This window comes from Salmo trutta, chromosome 31, assembly GCF_901001165.1.
Source record: "Salmo trutta chromosome 31, fSalTru1.1, whole genome shotgun sequence".
Taxonomy (NCBI): Eukaryota; Metazoa; Chordata; class Actinopteri; order Salmoniformes; family Salmonidae; genus Salmo; species Salmo trutta.
Genome location: NC_042987.1, coordinates 32,892,154 through 32,917,663, shown reverse-complemented (window position 1 = coordinate 32,917,663; position 25,510 = coordinate 32,892,154). Strand labels below are relative to the sequence as shown.

The 25,510-nt window shown below is 41.2% G+C and overlaps 2 protein-coding genes across 5 annotated transcripts; one reads left to right on the top strand and one right to left on the bottom strand.

Moving 5' to 3' along the window:
- Positions 1–744: 744 nt before the first annotated feature.
- LOC115170021 (CMRF35-like molecule 5) lies at positions 745–14,549 on the top strand. Of its 2 annotated transcripts, none has more exons than XM_029726245.1 (6): positions 745–1,007; positions 1,285–1,626; positions 9,626–9,748; positions 10,453–10,551; positions 12,245–12,288; positions 13,289–14,549. In XM_029726245.1, the coding sequence occupies exons 1-6, from the start codon at positions 962–964 to the stop codon at positions 13,373–13,375; spliced, it is 741 nt and encodes a 246-aa protein (XP_029582105.1). In that variant the 5' UTR covers positions 745–961; the 3' UTR covers positions 13,376–14,549. The 2 variants fall into 2 exon arrangements, with proteins under 2 accessions (XP_029582105.1, XP_029582104.1); XM_029726244.1 differs by having other exon boundaries at positions 9,623–9,748.
- Positions 14,550–14,648: 99 nt separating this feature from the next.
- Positions 14,649–24,228, bottom strand: LOC115170023 (ras-related protein Rab-6B). Of its 3 annotated transcripts, none has more exons than XM_029726246.1 (8): positions 23,984–24,228; positions 20,480–20,538; positions 20,089–20,154; positions 19,479–19,584; positions 19,211–19,322; positions 17,342–17,435; positions 16,998–17,064; positions 14,649–15,522 (listed from the first exon to the last, which is right to left on the bottom strand). In XM_029726246.1, exons 1-8 carry the CDS (start codon positions 24,051–24,053, stop codon positions 15,458–15,460), a joined length of 639 nt encoding a protein of 212 aa, XP_029582106.1. In that variant the 5' UTR covers positions 24,054–24,228; the 3' UTR covers positions 14,649–15,457. The 3 variants fall into 3 exon arrangements, with proteins under 3 accessions (XP_029582106.1, XP_029582108.1, XP_029582107.1); XM_029726248.1 differs by having other exon boundaries at positions 20,101–20,154; positions 23,984–24,219; XM_029726247.1 differs by lacking the exon at positions 23,984–24,228 and adding an exon at positions 22,475–22,638.
- Between the last annotated feature and the right edge of the window lie 1,282 nt (positions 24,229–25,510).

Genomic DNA, 25,510 nt, shown 5'->3' with positions numbered 1-25,510 from the left:
GAGGTTTTTAAAATCACAGTTAACAATGTACCTTTTAGCTTGGACTTTAATCAGGGATTGTTTTAGACGTCCTCTGTGTTTTATGTTCTTTTATTCATCCTTTTTACTGCTTCCTGTTTGCTTCCACATTTTTAATTTGATTGTTTTAATGTAAATTGTGTTGCGATTTAAAATGGACTTTAAATTAAAGGGCAGTGCTGTTAAAAACGTAATTTGAAATTACAGTATTTTGTTTACATTGTTGACAAAAATGACAATCCATTTTAATTCCATTTTGTAACATAACAAAACGTGGAAGAAATCTACGGGTGTGAAAACTTTCTGAAGGTGCTGTAGCAGATGGTCTTATCTAGAGCGACTTACAGAAGCAATTAGGCTTAAATGTCTTGTCAACGAGAACACCCTGATTTTTCACCTTGTCAGCTCGGGGATTCAAACCAGCATCCTTTCGGTTACTGGCCCATAGGTTACCTGCCACCCTAACTAGTAAATCATTAACAAATCATTTACAAGTTGTTTGAAAATCTGTCTATGTACAGTATATGTTTTTATTTAATATTTATTGTAGGAATAAATTATTAATAAATGGTGAGTAAACTGTATATAAATGTCTTAGAAATTGTTTATTGCCGGACGTTATTATAAAGTGTTACTGAGAAGTGAAATGGTTTCAGGAAGTGCTTAGTGAAACAGCAGGACTTCTGTGGCTCAGCGTGGACACACACACTCAGAGTGGTTCTCAAACACACTGCAGGAGCAGACCTTCCTGTACTGGGGTGGTAACTGGACGTAGAGGTCTGAGGTGACTACTCTGCGTCTTTTATCCGTATTTTTTTAAACTGCACTGTCAGTTAGGGGCTCGTAAGTAAGTATTACAATTTGATTTCGTTTGATTTGACTGGAGTAAACAGGGTGTACAGGGTCTGAAGAGACTTGAACTAGCTGGGAGCCACAAGTCATCATGGTTATCCTGCTGGTCCCCACACTGAAGATTGTCCTCCTCTTAGGTGAGTACATCAGACTGAATGAACACATCTCCAGTGACTCCTCTCTATAGTTGGATACATTTGGTTATAACATTTTACAGTGTAACTCCATTCACTCACTGATAATGTTGTTAGATAAAGGGGAGGGGACACTGAGGAACACAAGGTCCAGTATGTACTGATGAATGTGATGGGGAACACCAGTGGTGTATCAGACCAGAATCCACTCTAACAGTATGTGAAATGGAAGCTGGGGTGTTTGTACTGTTTTTAATAAGACTGTTGGTGTGTCCTACAGCTGCTGTGTGGAGTGTGTGTTCAGCAGAGTTGATCACAGTGGAAGGATATAAGGGAGGAGAGGTTCAGATCAGATGCTCCTATAGAGAGGAGTGGAGGAGCCACCAGAAGTACCTCTGCAAAGGGGATTGTCCTGTTTTTAATAAAGACAAAGTTATTAAGACTGAGGCAGGGGGAAACAGTGCTTCTAAAGGGAGATACTCGCTGAAGGACATCAGAGAGGAAAGTGTCTTCATTGTGACCATCACCAACCTGACGTTAAAGGATGCTGGGGGTTACTGGTGTGGAGTGGACAAATGGGGACAAGATAACTACATTAAAGTCAACCTTGAAGTCTCTGAAGGTAGTGTAAACCTTTGATTCTCATCCTCAAAACTTTGTCACTTCCTAACTAAACATATTATAATATACATTCCTAATCAAGCTTCTGCTATTGACCTGAGTCTTAACTTGAGATCCTGCACATTATTCAATTTTTTATGCACATTATTCATTGACACAATGCATGCATTGTTCTGTTATGCACATATAGCAATTGCAGGGGCAATCTGCAATTGCTACGTACAGTACCAGTCAAAAGTTTGGACACACTTACTCAATCAAGGGTTTTTCTTTATTTTTACTATTTTCTACATTGTAAAATAATAGTGAAGACATCAAAACTATTAAATAACACATATGGAATCATGTAGTAACCAAAAAACTGTTAAATGAATCAAAATATATTTGAGATTTCAGATTCTTCCAAGTATTCTTTACTTTGATGACAGCTTTGCACACTCTTGGCATTCTCTCAACCAGCTTCATGAGGTAGTCACCTGGAATGCATTTCAATTAACAGGTGTTTCTTTCCTTCTTAGTGCAGTTAAGCCAATAAGTTGTGTTGTGACAAGGTAGGGGTGGTATACAGAAGATAGCCCTCTTTGTAGAATGCTGTGGTAGCCATGCTGGTTAAGTGTGGCTTGAATTCTAAATAAATCACTGACAGTGTCACCAATAAAGCACCATCACACCTCCTCCTCCATGCTTCATGGTGGGAACTACACATGCGGAAATCATCCGTTCACCTACTCTGAGTCTCACAAAGACACAGAGTTTGGAACCCAAAATCTCAAATTTTGACTATTCAGACCAAAGGACAGATGTCTAATGTGTGTTGCTCGTGTTTCTTGGCCTAAGCAAGTCTCTTCATATTATTGGTGTCCTTTAGTAGTGGTTTCATTGCAGCAATTCGACCAAGAAGGCCTGATTCACACGGTCTTCTCTGAACAGTTGATGTTGAGATGTGTCTGTTACTTGAACTCTGTGAAGCATTTCTTTGGACTGCAATTTCTAAGGCTGGTAACTCTAATGAACTTATCCTCTGCAGTAGAGGTAACTCTGGGTCTTCCTTTCCTGTGGCGGTCCTCATGCGAGCCAGTTTCATCATAGCGCTTGATGGTTTTTGCGACTGCACTTGAAGAAACTTTCATCGTTCTTGACATTTTCCGGATTCATGTCTTAAAGTAATCATGACTGTTGTTTCTGTTTGCTTATTTGAGCTGTTCTTGACATAATAGGGACCAAATATGGCTATCTTCTGTATCTCACCCTTACCTTGTCACAACACAACTGATTGGCTCAATCGCATTAAGAAGGAAAGAAATTCCACAAATTATCTTTTTAACAAGGCACACCTGTTAACTGAAATGCATTCCAGGTGACTACCTCATGAAGCTGGTTGAGAGAATGCCAAGAGTGTGCAAAGCTGTATACAAGACAGAGAATGTGTCACATCTTCCGCCGAAGTCGGTCCCTCTCCTTGTTCGGGTGGTGTTCGGCGGTCTACGTCACCGACCTTCATTTTCATTTTCCATTGGTTTTGTCTTGTCTTCCATCACACATGGTTCCAATTCCATCAATTACATGATGTGTATTTAACCCTCTGTTCCCCCCCATGTCCTTGTCCGTAATTGTTTGTTGTCAGTGCTTGTGCACGTCTTGTTCTGGTGTGCGTCGGGTTATGTACCCATGTATTTTATTGTTCTGTATCCGGTGGGTTTTGATAATTAAACTTAGCCGTTGGAAACACAGTTTTGCTCTCCTGCGTCTGACTTCTCTGCCGCCAGTACGCACCCTTGACAGGATGGCTACTTTGAAGAATCTCAAATATAAAATATATTTTAATTTATTTCAGACTTTTTTGCTTACTACATGATTCCGTATGTGTTATTTCATAGTTTGTCTTCACTATTATTCTAGAAATACAAATAAAAATAAAAATAAAGAAAAACCCTTGAATGAGAAGGTGTGTCCAAACTTTTGACTGGTAGTGTACATTTTTGTACTTTTAAATAAATGATATATTCCCATTGATTCTTGAAGTATATAACTTATAAGTGCCTCATGAGCTTAGTTCAACTGTCATACCCCACTAAAATTCAAAATATAAGCTTGTTTTACTCCATTGTTTGTAAACAAACAAACACTGGATAGACAAACCATGGTTAAAACTACAGCTTTGATGTAATGGATGGTCAGTGTCTATATTTCTCCAGCCCCATCCGTCAGCTGTTTAACAAACAGTGATGGGGTGACTGCTTTGTTGTTGTTTGATCTTCATTTTTTCCCCTTTAACATCTCAACAAGATTTCACCCTAAATCAGGTCAGATCCTTCAAGTGGCGTGAACAATGGATTAAACACACAGTATAGTACATGTACTGGAGAACCACAGATCACACATCATTAATGCATTAGACAAGGAATTGTCTTTGGAGTTTCCAAACAACTCTAGTTCAGTTATGGCATATCCTTTTCTTGTGATAAATTGGTTGAACATGTTTCTGAGCGCTAGGCCAAGATGTTTGTTTAAAATGACAGATTGGTGTTGTGAGAACCTCACTGAGGTGACATTGTGTGTATTGTGTGTATGAAGAAAAGCAATGCCACGTAAAATGCCACGTTCTCACTGTTCGACAACAAGACAGCCAGAGTTGTCACCGTGAACATCACCAGCCTAATCCAAGAGGATGCTGGGAGATGTCTCTGTGGTGTGCAGAACAACCACACTCTTCATACCCGGTCAGCAGTCCAGCTAGATTTCAAGAGTAAGGGTTCTGTTGCATGAGCCTATTCTGCATTGTGAGACAGATTGATCAGGACACAGTTGTATGTCAGTGAAGTGAGAAGCTTAGATGGAATACAATGAGGGAGAGGGCTGGGTGTGCCTGTGTGAGTGGAGGCGGGAAAAACAACCAGTAGTATATTAAATGTGTCTACATCTTAGACCTAGCTACATGGTCTGTAACCTGATTTGATGTGACCATAAAGTAAGCATGTGCGGCTAGGTGTTGAATTTAAATTTTACAGACACTCTTATCCAAAGCGATTTATAGTAGTGAGTGCATACATTTTCATATTTATTTGTACTGGTTCCCATGAGAGGCAAACCCACAACTCTGGCATTGCAAGTGCCATGCTCTACCAACTGAGCCACACTGTAATGAGCATGATGAGAGACAGAGAGCTGGTTTCAAGCATATGGCGCAGCAGGTGTTTATTGTAAAGGACTGTCATGACGTTGGCCTGTGGGTAAGGTTTATGACCCCCATAAATACCTTTCTCCCTTCCCCTCTCTCTCTGACCCTACTGAAGGACTTTTGAATAGCCTTTGTTAAATATAGAGAGTCTGGAAACATCAAACAAGTGGGGGGAAAGGAACCATATTTCGGTAACAGAACCAGTTAGAAATATACCAGGTACTTAACCTGTTTAGGATAGGGGCAGTATTTACACGGCCGGATAAAAAACGTACCCGATTTAATCTGGTTATTACTCCTGCCCAGAAACTAGAATATGCATATAATTGTTTGATTTGGATAGAAAACACCCTAAAGTTTCTAAAACTGTTTGAATGGTGTCTGTGAGTATAACAGAACTCATATGGCAGGCCAAAACCTGAGAAGATTGCATACAGGAAGTGCCCTCTCTGACCATTTCTTGGACTTCTATAGCCTCTTTATGGAAAATAGAGGATCTCTGCTGTAACGTGACATTTTCTAAGCCTCCATAGGCTCTCAGAAGGCGCCAGAATGGGGAATGATGACTCTGCAGTCCCTGGCTGAAAAACAGTAGGGCATTTGGATAGTGGTCGATCTGAGAACAATGAGACGGGTGCGTGCGTGCACGTGAAGAGTCCATTTTACATTTTCAGTCTTTGAACGAAAACGACGTCTCCCGGTCAGAATATTATCGCTATTTTACGAGAAAAATTGCATAAAAATGGATTTTAAACAGCGTTTGACATGCTTCGAAGTACGGTAATGGAATATTTTGACTTTTTTTGTCACGATACGCGCCGGCGCGTCACCCTTCGGATAGTGTCTTGAACGCAAGAACAAAACGCAGCTATTTGGATATAACTATGGATTATTTGGAACCAAAACAACATTGGGTGTAAACTAGAAGTCCTGGGAGTGCATTCTGACGAAGAACAGCAAAGGTAATCCAATTTTTCTTATAGTAAATCTGAGTTTGGTGAGTGCCAAACTTGGTGGGTGTCAAAATAGCTAGCCATCATGGCCGGGCTATCTACTCAGAATATTGCAAAATGTGCTTTCACCGAAAAGCTATTTTAAAATTTAACACCGCGATTGCATAAAGGAGTTCTGTATCTATAATTCTTAAAATAATTGTTATGTTTTTTGTGAATGTTTATTGTGAGTAATTTAGTAAATTCACCGGAAGTTTCGGTGGGTATGCTAGTTCTGAACGTCACATGCTAATGTAAAAAGTTGTTTTTTGATATAAATATGAACTTGATTGAACAAAACATGCATGTATTGTATAACATAATGTCCTAGGAGTGTCATCTGATGAAGATCATCAAAGGTTAGTGCTGCATTTAGCTGTGGTTTTGGTTTTTGTGACATTATATGTTAGCTTGAAAATGGGTGTGTGATTATTTCTGGCTGGGTACTCTCCTGACATAATCTAATGTTTTGCTTTCGTTGTAAAGCCTTTTTGAAATCGGACAATGTGGTTAGATAAAGGAGAGTCTTGTCTTTAAAATGGTGTAAAATAGTCATATGTTTGAAAAATTGACGTTTTTGGATTTCTGAGGTGTTTGAAATTCGCGCCACGCCCTATCATTGGATATTGGAGCGGTGTTCCGCTAGTGGAACATCTAGATGTAAGAGGTTTTAATGAGTATGGATGTCAGTTCGGTTGTCATCTGAGACTTTATGACTGATGACAGGACAACATAAACTGTACCTGGGAAAGTCTACACATTCTAGTTATCAGATTCACATGGAATTGTTGTGCAATTTAAATGTTTGATATTGAAACTGTTTGTTAGGAGATTAAATGTAATTTTAGCTTCCAATAGAGAGAATTGGGTTTTCATAAGGAAAGAGCCCTGACCAATCAGTGGCCCACCCCTGTGAAGAGACAGGGGTTATAAACGATGAAACACACCCTTCTCCCCTCGCCACTATATGTCTTTGACAAAATGTAACCAGCCAGTTCCGGGTACGTGAGGTCTGCAGCCTCTGCGTTAAAAGGACTCACATGTCAAATACAGAACTAAGCCAACCTCAGCGTGAGCTTTGGTTGCGAATGGTATGAACTTTGAACTCTTATTCACTACAGAAGTGATACTTCCTAGTCGTTGAGTTAGCAGCGGCCGCTGTAGACGTGGGCTAGGAAAGGACGGACGACGTATCCACTCTAACACACAACGAAGATACTACAACGTATCCATTTTACCACCAGAGACATTCTTCCGAGGACAGGAAGATCTTTGTTGGCCAACACAGCCAGCATCTACGACCAACCTACCGAAGCGCAGATCAGAGTAAATATTTATTGCATTTTCCTTTTCCAAATGGGCGGTAATTTAGAATGCATACGATACTGTATTTACGATGGCATAGCTGCTTTCTTTATTACTCAATCATCCCGCTCTTTCATTCAAGCCCAACCCCCTTTCTTTGTCTAACAAGCCGCCATGCCGGTTTAGCCCACTAGGGCACATTCTCCTATCATTTCCTTGTAACCATATCTGTTTGTTATGCATTTCTGTGAATTATTTAGTTAGTAAATAAATAATTTTAAGACAATTGATGTATGGATGACTCATAGTGAAGACTGGGTTCGTGCAGATTTACGATTTACGACGTTTGGAATGAGATTGACGTGAGGTAAACTAACACATCATTAAAGGAGGCTAATCGATCAGATATTATAATATCTGAAAGTTAAATTAGGAAAATTATAACTTTGTAATCTGAATATTTTCCTTGGTGCCCCAACCTTCTAGTTAATCACAGTTACACGATTAATCAGTTTAATCACGTAATAATAATTACAGAGAGTTATTTGATAAACATGTCTTCCGTTTTAATGATGCCATAGACACGACAGGACCATAGGAGGAGGCAGGTAGCTGGGTCCAGGGGCAGGCAGAAGGTCATACACAGGGGGTCCAACAAGACAACAGTACAGGCAGGGAAAAGGCTAGTAATGTCACCTGGGAGATCAGGCAGATAACAGGAAATCTGATAGTTTTTGCCTGCCTCACTAGCCTGTCATACACAGGAGGATTAAATTACAGTAAAAACAGCGCACCAAATAGAAGCGTGTCACAAAACAAACAATACCTCACAATGATGGGGTGCAAAGAACTGAACTAAATAGTGTGTGATAATGACATACAGGTGTGTGAACAGGTGATCAGAATTCAGGTGATTGGGATCTGAAAAGTGAGCTGCGTTCAGGGAATCTATGTGTTTGAGAGTGTGAGCTGGAAGCAGACGTTACACACACGGGACCACAATGTCTGTACCCAGGAGACAGCCATTTTATCTTAGGTCCAGGGCCAGCTCCTCCTTGACCTCTTGGTCGGCCAGTCCAAGTGGATTATTATTTGTTCAGATGGTGACGAAAAATAAATATGTAGAAAAAAGAAAAGTAGAAAAAAAGCATGCCCAAACTAAAGACTCAAAAACAAACGAAAGGCCTCATGGCTACCAAACAAAAACCAGCAGCCTCATGGCTCTGCCAGCTGGGACACTCACCTTAATTGGCAGCACTTGTGTGCAACTAGAAACTTGGCTCAGCATCTAGACCCAGTTGGTGCTGCCACCTGAGGATGTAGTGTGAAAGTGTATCTTGGTAGTGTGTTTGTCTATGTCCTAACACTAACCTTCCCCCATATCATAACACTATCAACACACAACGGATCCTTTTTACACTACGCTAGTTTGTAAACATATTTTTGTACTGTAAAGAGACAGATCTGGCGTCAAATCTGACTTTGAATCAGATTCCCGCCTCTGAGTGGTATAGTGTACAAACAATGTCTCTCCGACTGTCACGGCCTGACCAGCAGAGGGAGTAATTGTAATTGTATTTGGTCAGGACGTGGCAGAAGGGTATTTGTTTTGTATGGTTCGGGGTGGTGGTTTGTTTAGTAGGGTATTTGATTTATGTATTCCGGGGGGTTTTGGGTTATGTTCTATGTTTGTATTTCTATGTGCTTTCTAGTTCTTTGTATTTCTATGTCTAGGTTTGGGTGTTGGACTCTCAATTGGAGGCAGGTGTTTTTAGTTGCCTCTTATTGAGAGTCCTATATATAGGTATGGTTTTTGTTTTGTAGTTTGTGGGAGATTGTTCCATGTATAGCTTATGGCCTTACAGGACTGTTTATTCGTCGTTGTGTTTCTTTTGGTGTACGTGTTTATTTTGTTTTTTCCTTCTTTCCTTAATAAAAGAAGATGAGTGCACATATTCCTGCTGCGTTTTGGTCCACTTTATCCGACGACGACCGTTACACCGACAACACATCTGTCACTGATTCCCCGTACTCCTGCTCATTCCGTGCACCAGTTCCGGAGGTCTACGTCACCGGCCTCTAGGCGGCACTGAACTGTCCTATTACGCACACCTGGTTCCCATTCCCCCTGATTAGTAATTGTATATATGTGCCCTCTGTTCACCATTGTGTGGTCGGTTATTGTTCCCATGACTGTTGATCTTGTGAGTACCTGTGCTTTGTTGTATTGTGTACTCGTTATTATGGGTCTCGTCCTGTGTATTTAGAGGTTTAACCTCTTGTTTGGGTTACATCCCTGTGTTTTTGTACATGTGTGTGTTTTGGACTTCGTCCCTGTGTCTTTACGTGGCATGTTGTATTTGTGGGTGGAGTTTTAAAACCCCCTATTACGTATTCCTGTCTCCAATCCTTTTATACAACGTGACAACATCCCCCTGCAAGAACTACTTTAATACCAGTAGACAGCATTTTTGTTGTTAGCCAAGTGGAAAATTGTTACTTTGTTTTGTGGTCCTTTTTAGCAGCACCAACAATCACCACCAAAACAGAACCTACTACAACCGCATCAAACCCAGGTTCACCAACTCCATCGTCCTTAGCCACCTCCATCTCACCATCATCCATCTCATCAACACACAATGGATCTGGTAAATAAACTCTTATGGCTGTGTTTTTCACTAATTCAATCAGATCAGCTCTGAAAAAGATGATTTGAAAATATCTGTGATTGGTCAAAAGTTGTGTGAACGCAGCCTATGAGCCTTTTAAAACCACTGTATACTGGTTTCTCTTTGAGACTGGTTTCACAACACGTACTTTTGTAGTGTTAAGTTACTGATTTGGAGCCAAATCTGACTTTAGGTAGTGTGGGACACTTCTACACCAGATGCCCCACTCTGAGTGGTATAGTGCAAAGACAATGTCTCTCGGGCAACACATCAGATCTTTTTCAGAGCTGATCTGATTGGTCAAAAGATCAGAATTGGGGCTGCCTGTGTAAATCAGCCTTAAACAAATGGGGAAACTGTTCACACCTGTGAATTGATGCATTACTAAAGTATGCAATATGGTTTAGATGAGACGCTCCTGTATAGTTGAACAGCTAGCCTTCTTTTGTTAGTCTATATACTATGGTGTATGCTAATAGCTGCACCCATACATGAAGCATGAATGTTGGCCACCGCATCCAAGGCTAATGTAAGGACAGGATGTAAACAGAAAAGATGCACATAAAATGTAACATTTTATCGAAGAGGCAGATCTTACTTTACATTTTAGTGTAAAAAGGCCCTATGTAAGTTGAACAGAAGTGCTGATTGTAAAGTATTGGCGCTACTTGTCTGTGTTCCAGGAACATCAGTGATCATCATAGTATCTATGAGTCTGGTTACATTGCTGCTTGTAGTCAGTCTGCTTATAGTCTACAGATGGAAATGCAACAAGGAAACAGGTGAGAAAACATGCTGTCAAAACATTTAAATGCCCCTTTTCACACTTCATTTCAAATAAATAATTTGCATATTCATGATTGCACATTTCGTCACAATTGTTTTTAGTGTTCTCTTGAGGACTCATGCCTGACTGGCTAGTGCATTCTCTACTGGCTAGTGCATTCTCTACTGGCTAGTGCATTCTCTACTGGCACTGATTAAGATTTAGTCTAAAGTGCATTATAGTGATTTGGAAACAAATAATTAGTAGGAAAACCTGTCATTGTGATGTCATCAGATTGACTTTAGGTGTAGTATAACGTTAGCTAGCTAAGAGTGTTAGTAAATTCACTCTGGCTATCTACTCTGATTTCAGAGCATTCATCTGTGACAGGAGTGCAGAATAACTGAATTTACGAACTGCAACACCTGCTGATTATGACCGGTGTCAGTAAACGTTGGCAAAAAAACGCCATTAAATTGTTGCCCGCAGCAGTTATAGTATCAAAGCTCTAGATAACATAAACAGCCTAACCAGCTCTGCTAGGATGAGTAAAATGGTCAGTGTCACACCCTGATCTGGTTCACCTGTCTTTGTGATTGTCTCCACCCTCCAAGTGTCGCCCATCTTCCCCATTATCCCCAATGTATTTATACCTGTGTTCTGTTTGCCAGTTGCCCGTTTTTGTTTCGTCAAGCCTACTAGCGGATTTCCCGCTCTCCTGTCTCTAGTTCCTGGTTTTTTTGTTTTGATCATTCTGCCTGTCCTGAGCCTGCCTGCCATTCTGTACTTTGTCACACCACCCTGGATTATTGTCCTCTACCTGCCTACCGTTCTATACCTTTCGTACTCTGCTCTGGATTTCTGACCTTTGCCTGCCCCCCTGTTTTTGTAATAAACTTTTGTTTCTTCGAAACTGTCTGCATCTGGGTCTTCTCCTGAGCCTTGACAGAGTGAGAAATTCCCTCATTTGTGTCGGTAGTATCTAGCAAGTTAGCTAACTTTAGCCAGTTAGCTTGGGCGCTTGACTGCTGTTGTGAAATCAGAATGCTCGGATCAACCCTACTCCTCGGACGGAGCGTCCAGTGTTCTCTCTGAACTCTCCGAGAGTGACACGCTCTGAATTTACTATGACAATCTGACAATGTTCTGAATTTACAAATGCCCAGAAAACACTGAGCGCACTCTGGCACTCCAGAGTGAATTTACAAACACACCCATAGTATGTTAGCTAGATAAGAGTGAGGGGAGCACACTGAATTATCGCTAATTAACATGAGCATTGCTAGATAGTTTTGACAAACTTGGCTAACTAATGACAACATTGCCATCTGTCTAAAGTAAATTTGACAACATATTGATGACAAAATTGTTTCCTACAAAATAGCTGCCTAATGACAATGTCATGCATTTCCAGGCTACTATAGTGTAATTTAAACAAAACAATCATAGCCCCTGTTAAGAATGACTGGGCACCACTCGACTTTTGGGCATCAGTATGGCTGAGCGTCATGAGAATGTTGATGACAATGGTGTGACGTAGGTGCAACATGAGTACAAATCATCCTTTGGCCCTGATTGAACAATAGAGGTCTCATTGTGACAGTGTGCACTCAGCTCCCTGTTCTTGGAAATGCAGCTCTCAAATCCACCTGAACAGACAGCTGGAGCCAAATAGTGAGCTGTGTGGTGTGTTTGTCTGTGTTCTACAGCTGTCTCCTCTGCACTGACGGTGAACACTGGGATCAACAGAGAGGTCAGTGTGTGTGCCCCCGTTGGTGGAAATGCAGCTCTCAAAACCACCTGAACAGATTGCTCAGTATTGGGTATCCAGCAATGTGTAACATAACTGTGTAGCTTCTTGATATGTCACCTGTCAGGTGGATGGATTATTTTGGCAAAGTTGAAATGCTCACTAACAGGGATGTAAACATTTATGTACAAAATTTGAGAAAAGCTTTTGTGCATATGGAACATTTCTGGGATCTTATTTTAGCTCAGGAAAAACATTTTTGTTACTTCGAAACTGTCTGCATCTGGGTCTTCTCCTGAGCCTTGACAGAGTGAGAAATTCCCTCATTTGTGTCGGCAGTATCTAGCAAGTTAGCCAGTTAGCTTGGGCGCTTGACTGCTGTTGTGAAATCAGAATGCTCGGATCAACCCTACTCGGACGGAGCGTCCAATGTTCTCTCTGAACTCTCCGAGAGTGACACGCTCTGAATTTACTATGACAATCTGACAATGTTCTGAATTTACAAACGCCCAGAAAACACTGAGCTCACTCTGGCATTCCAGAGTGAATTTACAAACGCACCCGTATGTTAGCTAGATAAGAGTGAGGGGAGCACACTGAATTATAGCTAATTAACATCAGCATTGCTAGGTATCTGACAAACTTTGCTAGCTAATGACATAGACAGATGGCAAAAGTAAATTTGACAATTTTGATGACATTGTTTCCTACAAAATATCTGCCTAATGTAGCAATGTCATTGAGTGTGAGCATGCTGTTTAATCAGCTTCTTGATATGCCACACCTGTCAGGTGGATGGATTATTTTGGCAAAGTAGAAATGCTCACTAACAGGGATGCAAACAAATTTGTGTACACAAATGTAATGTTTTTTGTGCCTATGGAACATTTCTGTGGTCTTATTTCAGCTCATGGGACCAACACTTTGCATGTGTTTTTGTTCAGTATATGTTCTTCCCGCTCGTATGTCCTCCCATCCCTCTCCTCGTTTTCTTCCTCTCCAGGGTTGTGATGGTGTCTACGAGGAAATAGACGACCGACCCCTAGAGTCCATCTACGCCAACTTACCCACAATCCCCTCTGAATCTTAACTATGCCGGTGTCAACTTCCACAAGGACCCCAGTTGCCCCAAAGAAGCCAGTGCTGTCATTTAAGAGGGCACTTCTTCTGGTGACTATGCCACTGTCAACATTGGAAGGAGTAGGCAGGGTTTTGACCATCTACTCCAGTCAGCAAACCCAGAAACACCTGAGTCACTGTCAACCAATCAGAAGGGACATACACACACTGGCAACAAATCAGTGACATGTTATTAACTGTGTGTCACCTCTTGAGCGTTGAGATTTAATTTGTGCAAACATCTGCATAATCTGCTTCATGTCCTCACAATCAGATGTGCTACCTTGACTGCTGTCTTTCATGTCTCTGCTCACCTTGTCTTAATGTTTAGGTCACTTAGGCCTAATTTGCATGTTAATATCTAAGTAAATATTGGCTCACTATTTGGCAAGCACTGAATTTTGACTAAATGCATTATAACTGTCTAATGGTTTTTAACAAATAGACATTAAGGGATAATCAACAAGGGACTCTGCATTCTGTGGAAAAATAATGCACGATTTGGAAGTTGTGTGCCACCACGCACAGCGCCGTGGCACTAACCTTCACGGAGTTTCATTATATTCCAGGGAACGCATAGAGCCCCGAGTTGACTATACCACGGCTATAACACATTTTCCTCTAGAAATGCACTGATATAGCTAGCTGGCAAGTTTCCTAGATAGCTACAGTAGTTACCTAACCAAACAGACTTGCTACAGTAGATTAGCTAAGCAAACCATCAGTCCTCCTAGCTTGCTATTAATGAAAATCAATATTGCCAATTATGTTTTCAATTTGACTTTTGCTTTCAAAAGCAGGTTAGACCCCTGGTAGTGTCAAATAGGTAGTAGTCTCTAACCATGTTCTCCATTTCCCCCCACCATGTGCCCACTATGCCCAACATCATTAAATAGCTATTGACTCGATACCGGTACCCCCTGTATATAGCCTCGTTATTGTATTACTTGTTTCTTTTATGATTTTACTTTAGTTTTTAGTAAATATTTTTGTAACTCTTTCTTGAACTGCATTGTTGGTTAAAGGCTTTAAAGTAAGCATTTCACGGGAAGGTCTACGCCTGTTGTCAGAGCCTGTGACAAATACAATTTCAACTGTAAATGAGAGGATCATGTTATGTAGAATTAAAACATGTTATATTCTGACTTAGTCTGATATACAGTATGTATTTGAAAGGATCATAAATATAATGACGAGTAAAGCAGAAGAGACACTTTTGAAAGACGAGACCATTTTGAAATGTGTAAGTGTGGATGGTTAGAAGAGTGAAGCCCTTTTAAGCTTTTATTAATCATTAAACATTGTTACATTATTCATACCGGTGAACAATGACCACTTCTACTAAGGGACGTTCACGACATACATATTACATTATTATATACAGTGCAGTACAGTGGATCGTTATGTGAGTTGCCGGGGGAACGGGAGGAGGGCATGTGAAATTCCATTGGCTTTTTCTTCTTGTACCACAGCACAGTTGTTCTATAAAAGTTGCCCATTGAGTTACACATTTTCACAGCTACAGTAACTTAAGGGTGAATCTACAGTAAATCAACTCCTGTGGGGAATATGAATTGGGACACATTGTTGATATGAGTATGCTATTATTACGCTATAAAACATTCTAAGTTAGTCGAGCAGCTCCGGGGTTCGAGAGCCAGAGGAGAGGCATGAGATCAGCGTGCATGCGTGCTGCAGACATTCAGACAGGGCAGCCATCTTGAAAATGGACTGGCCCACTTTTCCCCATTTAAGCCTCATTTTTGGTGCTTTCCCTTTTATATAAAAAAATACAAAACATAACGGCGAAAATAATTCAAGTTTCATTCCATTTTCCCTTTTTTTTCTTTTTTTTTTCTTGTCTGGCACTTAGCTACATATTGACAAAGTATACAATATTTTACAACTGAAGACTGAAATAACACTTGATTCGTCTAATCGGATATATACGGTATAAGGCCCATATCCAATCAGAAAAGTCAACTGGAAGCTAACCAGTAGGAAACAACACAACAAGCCTATGGTGTGAAGGAAGCTGTCCGACAGCTCTGCATTAACACGAGCACCCGCCCTCTGGGACAGTGGGTTCTGCTGGTTTGTCCAGCTTTATGTCAATCACTGGAAAGTGTCCAATTAAGGAAAACTTGGGGAATACATAGAAAATGGTTAAACATTATCTGCATATTCCATTCTAAACAACAAAACTGTGTCACATAACATAGTCAACAAAAATTACTTTAATGCAATATAATAGACCCTCTACCTTTCTCTCTCACATCACACAATTCCACACTATATGTCACTACAGTACACCGTCCTTCCAACCACAATAGTGTATTCTTCATCATGTCTCCCTAGTACAGCTCTGCTACCTAACTTGAGCCCTAAGGGCCCCGACATTATACATCGGGTTAGGAAGGACCTGTTTTTTAAATCAATAACTAGGGTATTGGCCAGGCTTGGGTATCATTTTAAAGAACTATTCAATTGATCAATAACATTTTGAAGCTGAGCCATTCACACCCTCCTGCTCTTATTCAGTGTCTCTGTACAATCATCTCTTAACATCATAACACGGTGTCAACTGGAGAGATTATTTCACACTTTTGTCAGAGTTTAGAGTGATCTAAAGAAGCTACTTAACAACTGTCAGTCCCTCTCTCGTCTGGTGAGCAGCCAACTCAGTCAGTCCCTCTCTCGTCTGGTGAGCAGCCAACTCAGTCAGTCCCTCTCTCGTCTGGTGAGCAGCCAACTCAGTCAGTCCCTCTCTCGTCAGGTGAGCAGCCAACTCAGTCAGTCCCTCTCTCGTCTGGTGAGCAGCCAACTCAGTCAGTCCCTCTCTCGTCCGGTGAGCAGCCAACTCAGTCAGTCCCTCTCTCGTCCGGTGAGCAGCCAACTCAGTCAGTCCCTCTCTCGTCCGGTGAGCAGCCAACTCAGTCAGTCCCTCTCTCGTCCGGTGAGCAGCCAAGCGGAGCCATTGTTATGGATACTCACACATGTAGAGAGCGTATTGGAGCAGATAAACGCAGCAGTGCAGGGATGGAGCGGGGGACAGACAGAGAGGAGCAGCTAACAGTACGGGCCAGGGAACGGTAGGGCCTGAATGTCGTGGGTATTGGAAGGGCTCAGGCTTAAATTTCATGCCCGTGTAGGGCTCTACTCCCTAGGTCCTACCCTGCTATACCGTCACTAGGCTGCTATCCTGCTATACCATCATCAGGGGGGATCCTTTCCCCTTGTCCTATACTGCCCTACAAAACCTTTCATCTGTTGTAAAGGCCAGGTATGTTATCTGATTAATGTGGTATTTAATTCCTGAAACAAGAACAAGCCAATCGATCAAAATACATCATGAAGTACCATAACGTAGTTACTGAACTTTGCCTTCGTAGGGCAGTATAGATTCCATACAAACCAATGATCATATTACTGGTTCACTGCACAGGAGATGGCAGCCTATTTCTGCCTACTTCTTTATTACCGTACCAGCAACCACAATGAGTTAAAGGATTCTTTCCCTCTACTGAGTTTCTCTTCATTGTTATGAGCCTTGATTAACAGTGGTGAGTCACTCTCTCTGTTCTAAAGGATACTGCCTTCAGGGTTCACATCGTCCAAACTCTCCATCCCAGGTAAGGTTGCTGCCACACGCCGAAACAGCTGGAGAGGGAGGGAGGGAGAGGGAGGGAGGGAGGGAGGGAGGAAGCAAAAGAGAGAGGGAGGAAAAGAGAGAGGGAGGAAAAGAGAGAGCGAGAGAGGAGGGGAAATAGTTTGAAAGAATAGAATCAAACTAACATAATAAAACAACATACTAGAAAGAATTTCCACAGTCTAAATCTTATGTTTGAGTGAGTGACATGAAGCAAATTAAGAAGCTAAAATTCTGAAATGTTGACTGCCTAATTAAGAAATGCTAAATTTATATAGCAAGAATCACCTGTTTGACATTGGTGCCTGTCTTGGCACTAGTTTCGATGAACATCACGTTCAGTTCTTTGGCTCTCTGCTCTCCTGCCTCAATAGTGATTTGCCTGTGGGAGAATCAGACCATAGCATTCAAATGTTTCAAGGGAAATACTTGATAGACATCGTAAACGATTTATGTAGAACCAATGATGTTGAACAATTGATGCATAATTGAATCAAATCAGGTGACTCATGTTCACGCAGTAAATGCATATATAATCCATTTAAAGGGATTGAAAAAGTAGCTTTAAGGCAGACAAACTACCCCTCCGGAAAGCTTATACAGGGATTCTGGCCCATGTTGACTGCAATGCTTCCTACAGTTGTGTCAAATTGGCTGGATGTCCTTTGGGTGGTGGACCATTCTTGATACACAAAGGAAAGTGTTGAGTGTGAAAAACCCAGCACCGTTGCAGTTATTGACACATAAAACAGGTGGCTTGGCATCTACTACCATACACCATTCAAAGGCACTTAAATATTTTATCTTGCCCATTCACCCTCTGAATGGCACGCATACACAATCCATGTGTCAATTGTCTCAAGGCTTAAAAATCATCCTTTAACCTGTCTCCCTCCCTTCATCTACACTGATTGAAGAGGATTTAGAAAATTACATAAATAAGGGATCATAGCTTTCACCTGGATTCACCTGGTCGGTCTATGTCATACTAAGAGCATGGGTTCCTAATGTTTTGTACAGTCAGTGTATATGTAATACATTTATCAGATATAAACTAGAGCAGGGATCATCAACTAGTTTCAGACAGCGATCATCAACTAGTTTCAGACAGGGATCATCAACTAGTTTCAGACAGGGATCATCAACTAGTTTCAAACACGGATCATCAACTAGTTTCAGACAGGGATCATCAACTAATTTCAGACAGGGATCATCAACTAGTTTCAGACAGGGATCATCAACTAGTTTCAGACAGGGATCATCAACTAGTTTCAGACAGGGATCATCAACTAGTTTCAGACAGGGATCATCAACTAGTTTCAGACAGGGATCATCAACTAGTTTCAGACAGGGATCATCAACTAGTTTCAGACAGGGATCATCAACTAGTTTCAGACACAGATCATCAACTAGTTTCAGACAGGGATCATGAACTAGTTTCAGCCACAGATCATCAACTAGTTTCAGACAGGGATCATCAACTAGTTTCAGACACAGATCATCAACTAGTTTCAGACAGGGATCATCAACTAGTTTCAGACACAGATCATCAACTAGTTTCAGACACAGATCATCAACTAGTTTCAGACAGGGATCATCAACTAGTTTCAGCCACAGAACACATTTTTTTGGAGGATGGTCGGGGGGCCGGAACATAATTACTAATAATTTGTAGAGCGCAAATTAACAGCAAGAAGCCCAGACAGATATAATGTTTCACTAAAACATATTCATTACAAACCTTGCTGACATTTGTATACAATCATGTGTCTTTCTATTATGCATGGGAACACTTGGGACCATATTTCTTACATTAAAATAACTTGGAGCTGATTTCCTGTTGTTTTTACAGTCTTGCAGTCCTGGGGTGTCAGGTAGCCTTGTGATTAGAACATTGCGCCAGTAACCGAAAGGTTGCTAGATTGAATCCCCGAGCTGACAAGGTAAAAATCTGTTCTGCCCCTGAACAAGGCAGTTAACCCACTGTTCCTAGGACGTCATTGTAAATAAGAATTTGTTCTTAACTGCCTTGCCTAGTTAAATAAAGATAAAATAAATAAAAAATGATGTCCAACAACCTTGGGGGACAAATACTACCACCCGTGGGCCAAATACGGCCCGCGGGCTGCCAGTTGCGGAACCCTGAACTAGACCCACCTCTTCTCCTCCAGGTCTGTCTTGTTGCCCACTAACATGATGATGACATCACTGCCCCTCTCTGTTCGAACATCATCAATCCACTTACAGGTCTGCTGGAACGAGTTCACGTCTGTGGAGGGAATACATCATTTACAACCTTTTTACTGTATTTTACTGTGTACACCAAAACGACAAGCCATTATAGTACATTATAGTAGTGTGTGTGTGTGTCTGTGTCTGTGTGTGTGCGTGTGGTTCTGCTTGTTGTGTGAGTTGCAGTGCTCACTTGTGATGTCATACACCACCACAGCGACAGTAGAGTCCCGTATGTAGCTAGGAATCAGACTCCTGAAGCGCTCCTGGCCAGCTGTATCCCACAGCTGCAGCCTCACCTAGATAGATAGCATACACAGAGATACAGTACTGGCTAAACAACAGCTCTGTATTGACACGTGTATTTAAGTTCATTTCACCAGGTAAGTTAAATGAGAATACATTGTCATTTATGAATGCCTCATCGATGTAATTAGTATGTAGTATGTACAAGTATGTATAGTTCTGGTGGAAGGAGTATGTATAGTTCCAGAGGAGGCTGGTGGAAGGAGCTATAGGAGGATGGGCTCATTGTAATGGCTGGAATGGAATAAATAGAATGGAGCCAAACATGTGGATTCCATATGATTTATGGGGTTGATACCAATCAATTTATTCCATTCAAGCATTACAATGAGCCTGTCCTCCTACAGCTCCTCCCACCAGCCTCCTCTGGTATAGTTAGTATGTATTGTATACTAGGAGAATTGGAGTGCTATTGTACTAGTTAGCGTGCTAGGCCACTAAAAGTGTAGAAATAATGTAGTCTGTGTTGATCTGTGTGTTCCTTTCAGGAAACTGACAGAGTTTCTTACTGTTCGGTCCTCCAGGTACATGGTCTTTGATAAGAAGTCAATCCCAATGGTTGCCTGTCAAATAAAACAACAGGAAAGTGATATTAGCAATAATAGAACAATAAAATAAGTCCCACAGGGTACAGTGTTTCACCCTCTATAGTTTGTTATTCACAAAATAAAATATGTATTGTGATAGATAGGAAACATAAAAAGCTATTCAGTTTGTAGGCCAAGTACTGACATCTAATCAAATCTATGCTAATTAGATTTGTATTGCCCTTTGTACTATAATTGATGTCCTGTAATTTCTTTGTAATTGATGTCCTGTAATTTGTTTGTAATTTATGTCCTGTAATTTGTTTGTACCTGAACATTAAATGAAGGAGCCAAGTTTTACCTGATATGTGTTGTCAAAGCTGTCGTACATGAACCTGGTGATCAGTGATGTTTTCCCCACTGGAAGATGAACAGAACACAAGGGTGAACATACATACATACATACACACACACACACACACACACACACACACACACACACACACACACACACACACACACACACACACACACACACACACACACACATACATACATACATACATACATACATACATACATACAGTGCATACAGAAAGTATTCATACGCATTGACTTTTTCCACATTTTGTTATGTTACGGCCTCATTTTAAAATTGATTAAATTGGAGGGGGGGGTTCTCATCAATCTACACACAATACCCCATAACGACAAAGTAAAAACAGGTTTAAACATTTTTGCAAATGTATACAAGATAAAAAACTGAAATATCACATTTATATAAGTATTCAGACCCTTTAATCAGTACTTTGTTGAAGCACCTTTGGCAGCAATTACAGCCTCGAGTCTTCTTGGGTATGACGCTACAAGCTTGGCACCACTGTATTTTGAGGAGATGCTCCCATTTTTCTGTGCAGATCCTCTCAAGCTCTGTCAGGTTGGATGGGGAGCATCGCTGCACAGCTATTTTCAGGTCTCTCCAGAGAGGTTAGATTGGGTTCAAGTCCGGGCTCTGGCTGGGCCATTCAAGGACATTCAGAGACTTGCATTGTATTGGCTGTGTGCTTAGGGTCGTTGTACTGTTGGAAGGTGAACCTTCGACCCAGTCTGAGGTCCTGAGCGCTCTGGAGCAGGTTTTCATCAAGGATCTCTCTGTACTTTGCTCGTTCATCTTTCCCTCGATCCTGACTTGTCTCCCAGTCCCAGCCGATGAAAAAAATCCCCACAGCATAATGCTGCCACCACCATGCTTCACCGTAGGGATGGTGCCAGGTTTCCTCCAGACGTGACACTTGGCAGAACAAAGAGTTCAATCTTGGTTTCATCAGACCAGAGAATCTTGTTTCTCATGGTCTGAGAGTCCTTTAGGTGCCTTTTGGCAAACTCCAAGTGGGATTTAATGTGTAATTTACTGATGAGTGGCTTCCGTCTGGCCATTCTACCATAAAGGCCTGATTGGTGGAGTGCTGCAGAGGGTTGTCCTTCTGGAAGGTTCTCCCATCTCCACAGATGAACTCTGGAGCTCAGTCAGAGTGACCATTGGGTTCTTGGTCACCTCCCTGACCAAGGCCCTTCTCCACCGATTGCTCAGTTTGGCCGGGCGGCCAGCTCTAGGAAGAGTCTTGGTGGTTCCAAACTTCTTCCATTTCAGAATGATGGAGGCCACTGTGTTCTTGTGGACCATCAATGCTGCAAAAATGTTTTGCTACATTTCCCCAGATCTGTGCCTCGACACAATCCTGTCTCGGAGCTCTACAGACAATTCCTTTGACCTCATGGCTTGGTTTTTGCTCTGAAATGCACTGTCAACTGTGGGACCTTATATAGACAGGAGCCTTTCCAAATCATGTCATTATGGGGTATTGTGCATAGATTGATGAGGAAAATGTTTTATTTAATATATTTTAGAATCAGGCTGTAACGTAAAAAAATGTGGGAAAAGGGAAGGGGTCTGAATACTTTCCTGACGCTCTGTACATACATTGCTTTCAGAAAGCATTCAGACCCCTTGACTTTTTTCAATCAAATACATACATACATACAGCTAACTGCCAAAATAATTCTGGAGTTGTGCCTGAGACAGAGTTTTCCAACACCATCAACAAAACATCAAATGATGGAATTTCTTGTGGAAGACTGGTGTCACATCTCTCCAATAGAGTTCCAGACACTTGTAGAATCTATGCCAAGGTGCATTGAAGCTGTTCTGACACACCCTATTAAGACATTTTATGTTTCCTTTATTTTGGCAATTACCTGTATGTACCGTGCAGAACATACATTGTCTACATACATACATAAATAAATACATACATACATACAGTAAATACATACTGTTACGAAATCAATAACTTGCCTATGGATAATGTTGCACTCGCTTTGTCTAGGTGTCTTAGGCTCCTTGTAGCTAAGTACATCACAGTTAGTAACCTACAGAAGGCTATGGGCAGTGGCCATTACAGGCTTGAAATCAGCACCACACCGCTACATTACCACATACCTTACGGAAAACCATTAGGGTGTTAGCTACATACAAATGCAATAACACACATGCTCACAAACACACACACACACAGAGAGAGAGAGAGAGAGAGCGAGAGCGAGAGAGAGACAGAGAGAGACAGAGAGAGACAGAGAGAGAGAGAGAGAGAGACAGAGAGACAGAGACAGAGACAGAGAGAGAGAGAGAGAGAGACAGAGAGAGAGAGAGAGAGAGAGAGAGAGAGAGAGAGAGAGAGACAGAGAGACAGAGACAGAGAGAGAGAGAGAGAGAGAGAGAGAGCACCATGGGCAGCTACATCTCAGATTAATTTTCTATGGAAAGCCATGACACCTACCATTACATACACACGCACATACGGTACACACACACACACACACACACACACACACACACACACACACACACACACACACACACACACACACACACACCCTAACACAGCATTCATTCTATTACAAATAAACCAATAGTATTTTTCACTTCCATGATCGTACCGAGATGTGTATAGCCATTCCGACTGTCTGATGTGTGACCAGCGACCACATATTCCAAGAGGTGTATAGCGCTAAACCATTATCGATCTAGACTCCTGAATCTGTGCCATATCAACCACGTAAACAGTCATTGTTCCCTAAATGATTGAGTTATTCAATACATCATCATGTTACGACACGGAAAAACCATTCGTGACTATCATTATGTTACGGAACTGTGAGTCAAGTGATGGAGATTGGAGACAGTGACTGCGAGGTTTATACATTCTACAGACATCGCCAACCTGGGTGTGTCCCGAACTGACACATGGGATCTGTTTGTCTGTTTATTCCTTTTAAACCTAAAACAAATTCTAGCTTGTCATGTCATACATTGTAATGTTACATTTACGCCTATAATCAACGATGGAATTGTGATAACATGTTATTATAATCTTGAAACAGAACGAATCTTTCTGCCGGTCACTGCACCACATCAAAACATCCAAATTCGTATTTCACGTCGTCTACTGTATTCTTTCTCTAATACCAATGATATATAAAAAAAATAAAACATGTTTAAATAGAGAAATTGGTTAAAATAAAATATTAACATCTGGAAACCCGGGAAGACAGATGTATTTCATGACGTTTTAGATCACAATGGATGACTAATCACATTTTCTACAAAAACAAAACCGTGACAGGAACCGGTGAATTGGTTGGTTGAGCTAACATATTACACGACCTCTCAAAACATTTACAAAATAATGAAAACTTTCAAATAGACCAAATAACACAGTTATGGCCTTCAGGGTGCATTAGCATGTTTGGCAACTGTTAGCCAAGCAAGCCTCCAAGCCAAGGCTCTCCAAAATGCTCGACTCACCGCTCTGTTCTCCTAAAAAGACGAGTTTAAATTTCCTCAGAGGGTTCCCCAAGTCTCCTCCGGCGGACATGGTTACAGCGATAAAACTCTATCGGATTATAATAGAGGTTTTCTGATGCAGAGGCGTTGTTTCTTTCACTATCGGTGTGTCGGGATCCTCCTCTGCTCACATAATGATGGGAATGCAGCTCAGCATCGTCCTGTCAATTTAGGATGCGTGTGCGCCTGTGCGCGACCTCACCTTATTCGTTCTCTCACCTTCTGAAATATTACGGCATTTTCTTCCGTTATCCCTTACATTTACACCGTGTATGCATATTCAGCAAAGTAAGTAACATAATGCAATAGCTGTGTTTTCAGGGTCGTTTTTTTCCCAAACACATTGTATTATAAACAATTTGTGATAGTAATATGACATTCACTTTCATTCACATATAGTGTAATTGATACAAATCTTCATAAAATTAAAAACGAAGCGAATACTGTACAATATACCCGTAGCATATACCGTTTTTCATGATAAACAAACCGAAAACATTCCTTTATCAAAATCCCATATGAAGTTATCAAAAGTCCCTTCAAAATAAAATCTACAATGTTAATACTACATAATATAATAATGACATGGTCATTTAGCAGGCACTTTTATCCAAAGCTACTAACAGAGCTGCCATTGACAGTGGCACATATTCAGTTTAATTGGACAATGCGGGAATTGAACCTGCAACCATAGTGTTTCCAGTATTGTGATCTAACTTGAGCTGAAGGATCCAATGGCCTTGACCCTCTCAGGCTCAGTGCCTTCCTCTTACACCGGCCTCCCAGGCTCCTTCTCAATACTCAGGCCAGGCCTGTGCTGGTTGTAATCTCCAGCCAGCCAGGAATAAGAGCACTGGCCCACCTGTAGTCCAATAACCCGAAAGGTTGCTGGTTCGAATCCCCAGAGCTGACTAGGATAAACATCTGCTGATGTGACCTTTAACAAGGCACTTAACCCGAACTGCTCCTGTAAGTTGCTCTGGATACGAGCATCTGCTAAAATGTGTACATTTCAAAGTTCACAAAAAACAAGGACAACAAGACTTTGTTCGTGGTGACCCCTAATTTACAAGCACATCAAGTGCATTTGCACCTGTTCCGAAGGATGTTGTTTGTTGTTATAGTAACCGCAGGCGCTCAGTTTATTCCCAGAGGCCTGCTTCCACCAGACACAGGCATAGTCAATGGCCGGTTTAAACACAGCAAGGGCTGGCAGCCAGGCTGAAGTATATATGAAATACATGAGTTGAAACATATTTGTAATCTATACTGAACAAAAATATAAACGCAACATGCAACAATTTCAAAGATTTTACTAAGTTACAGTTAATATAAGGAAATAGGTCAATTGAAATAAATTAATTAGGCCCTAATCTATGGATCTCACATGACTGGGCAGTGGCACAGCCATGTGTGGGTCTTGGAGGGCATAGGCCCACCCACTTGGGAGCCAGGTACAGTCAAACCGAATGAATTTTTCCCCACAAA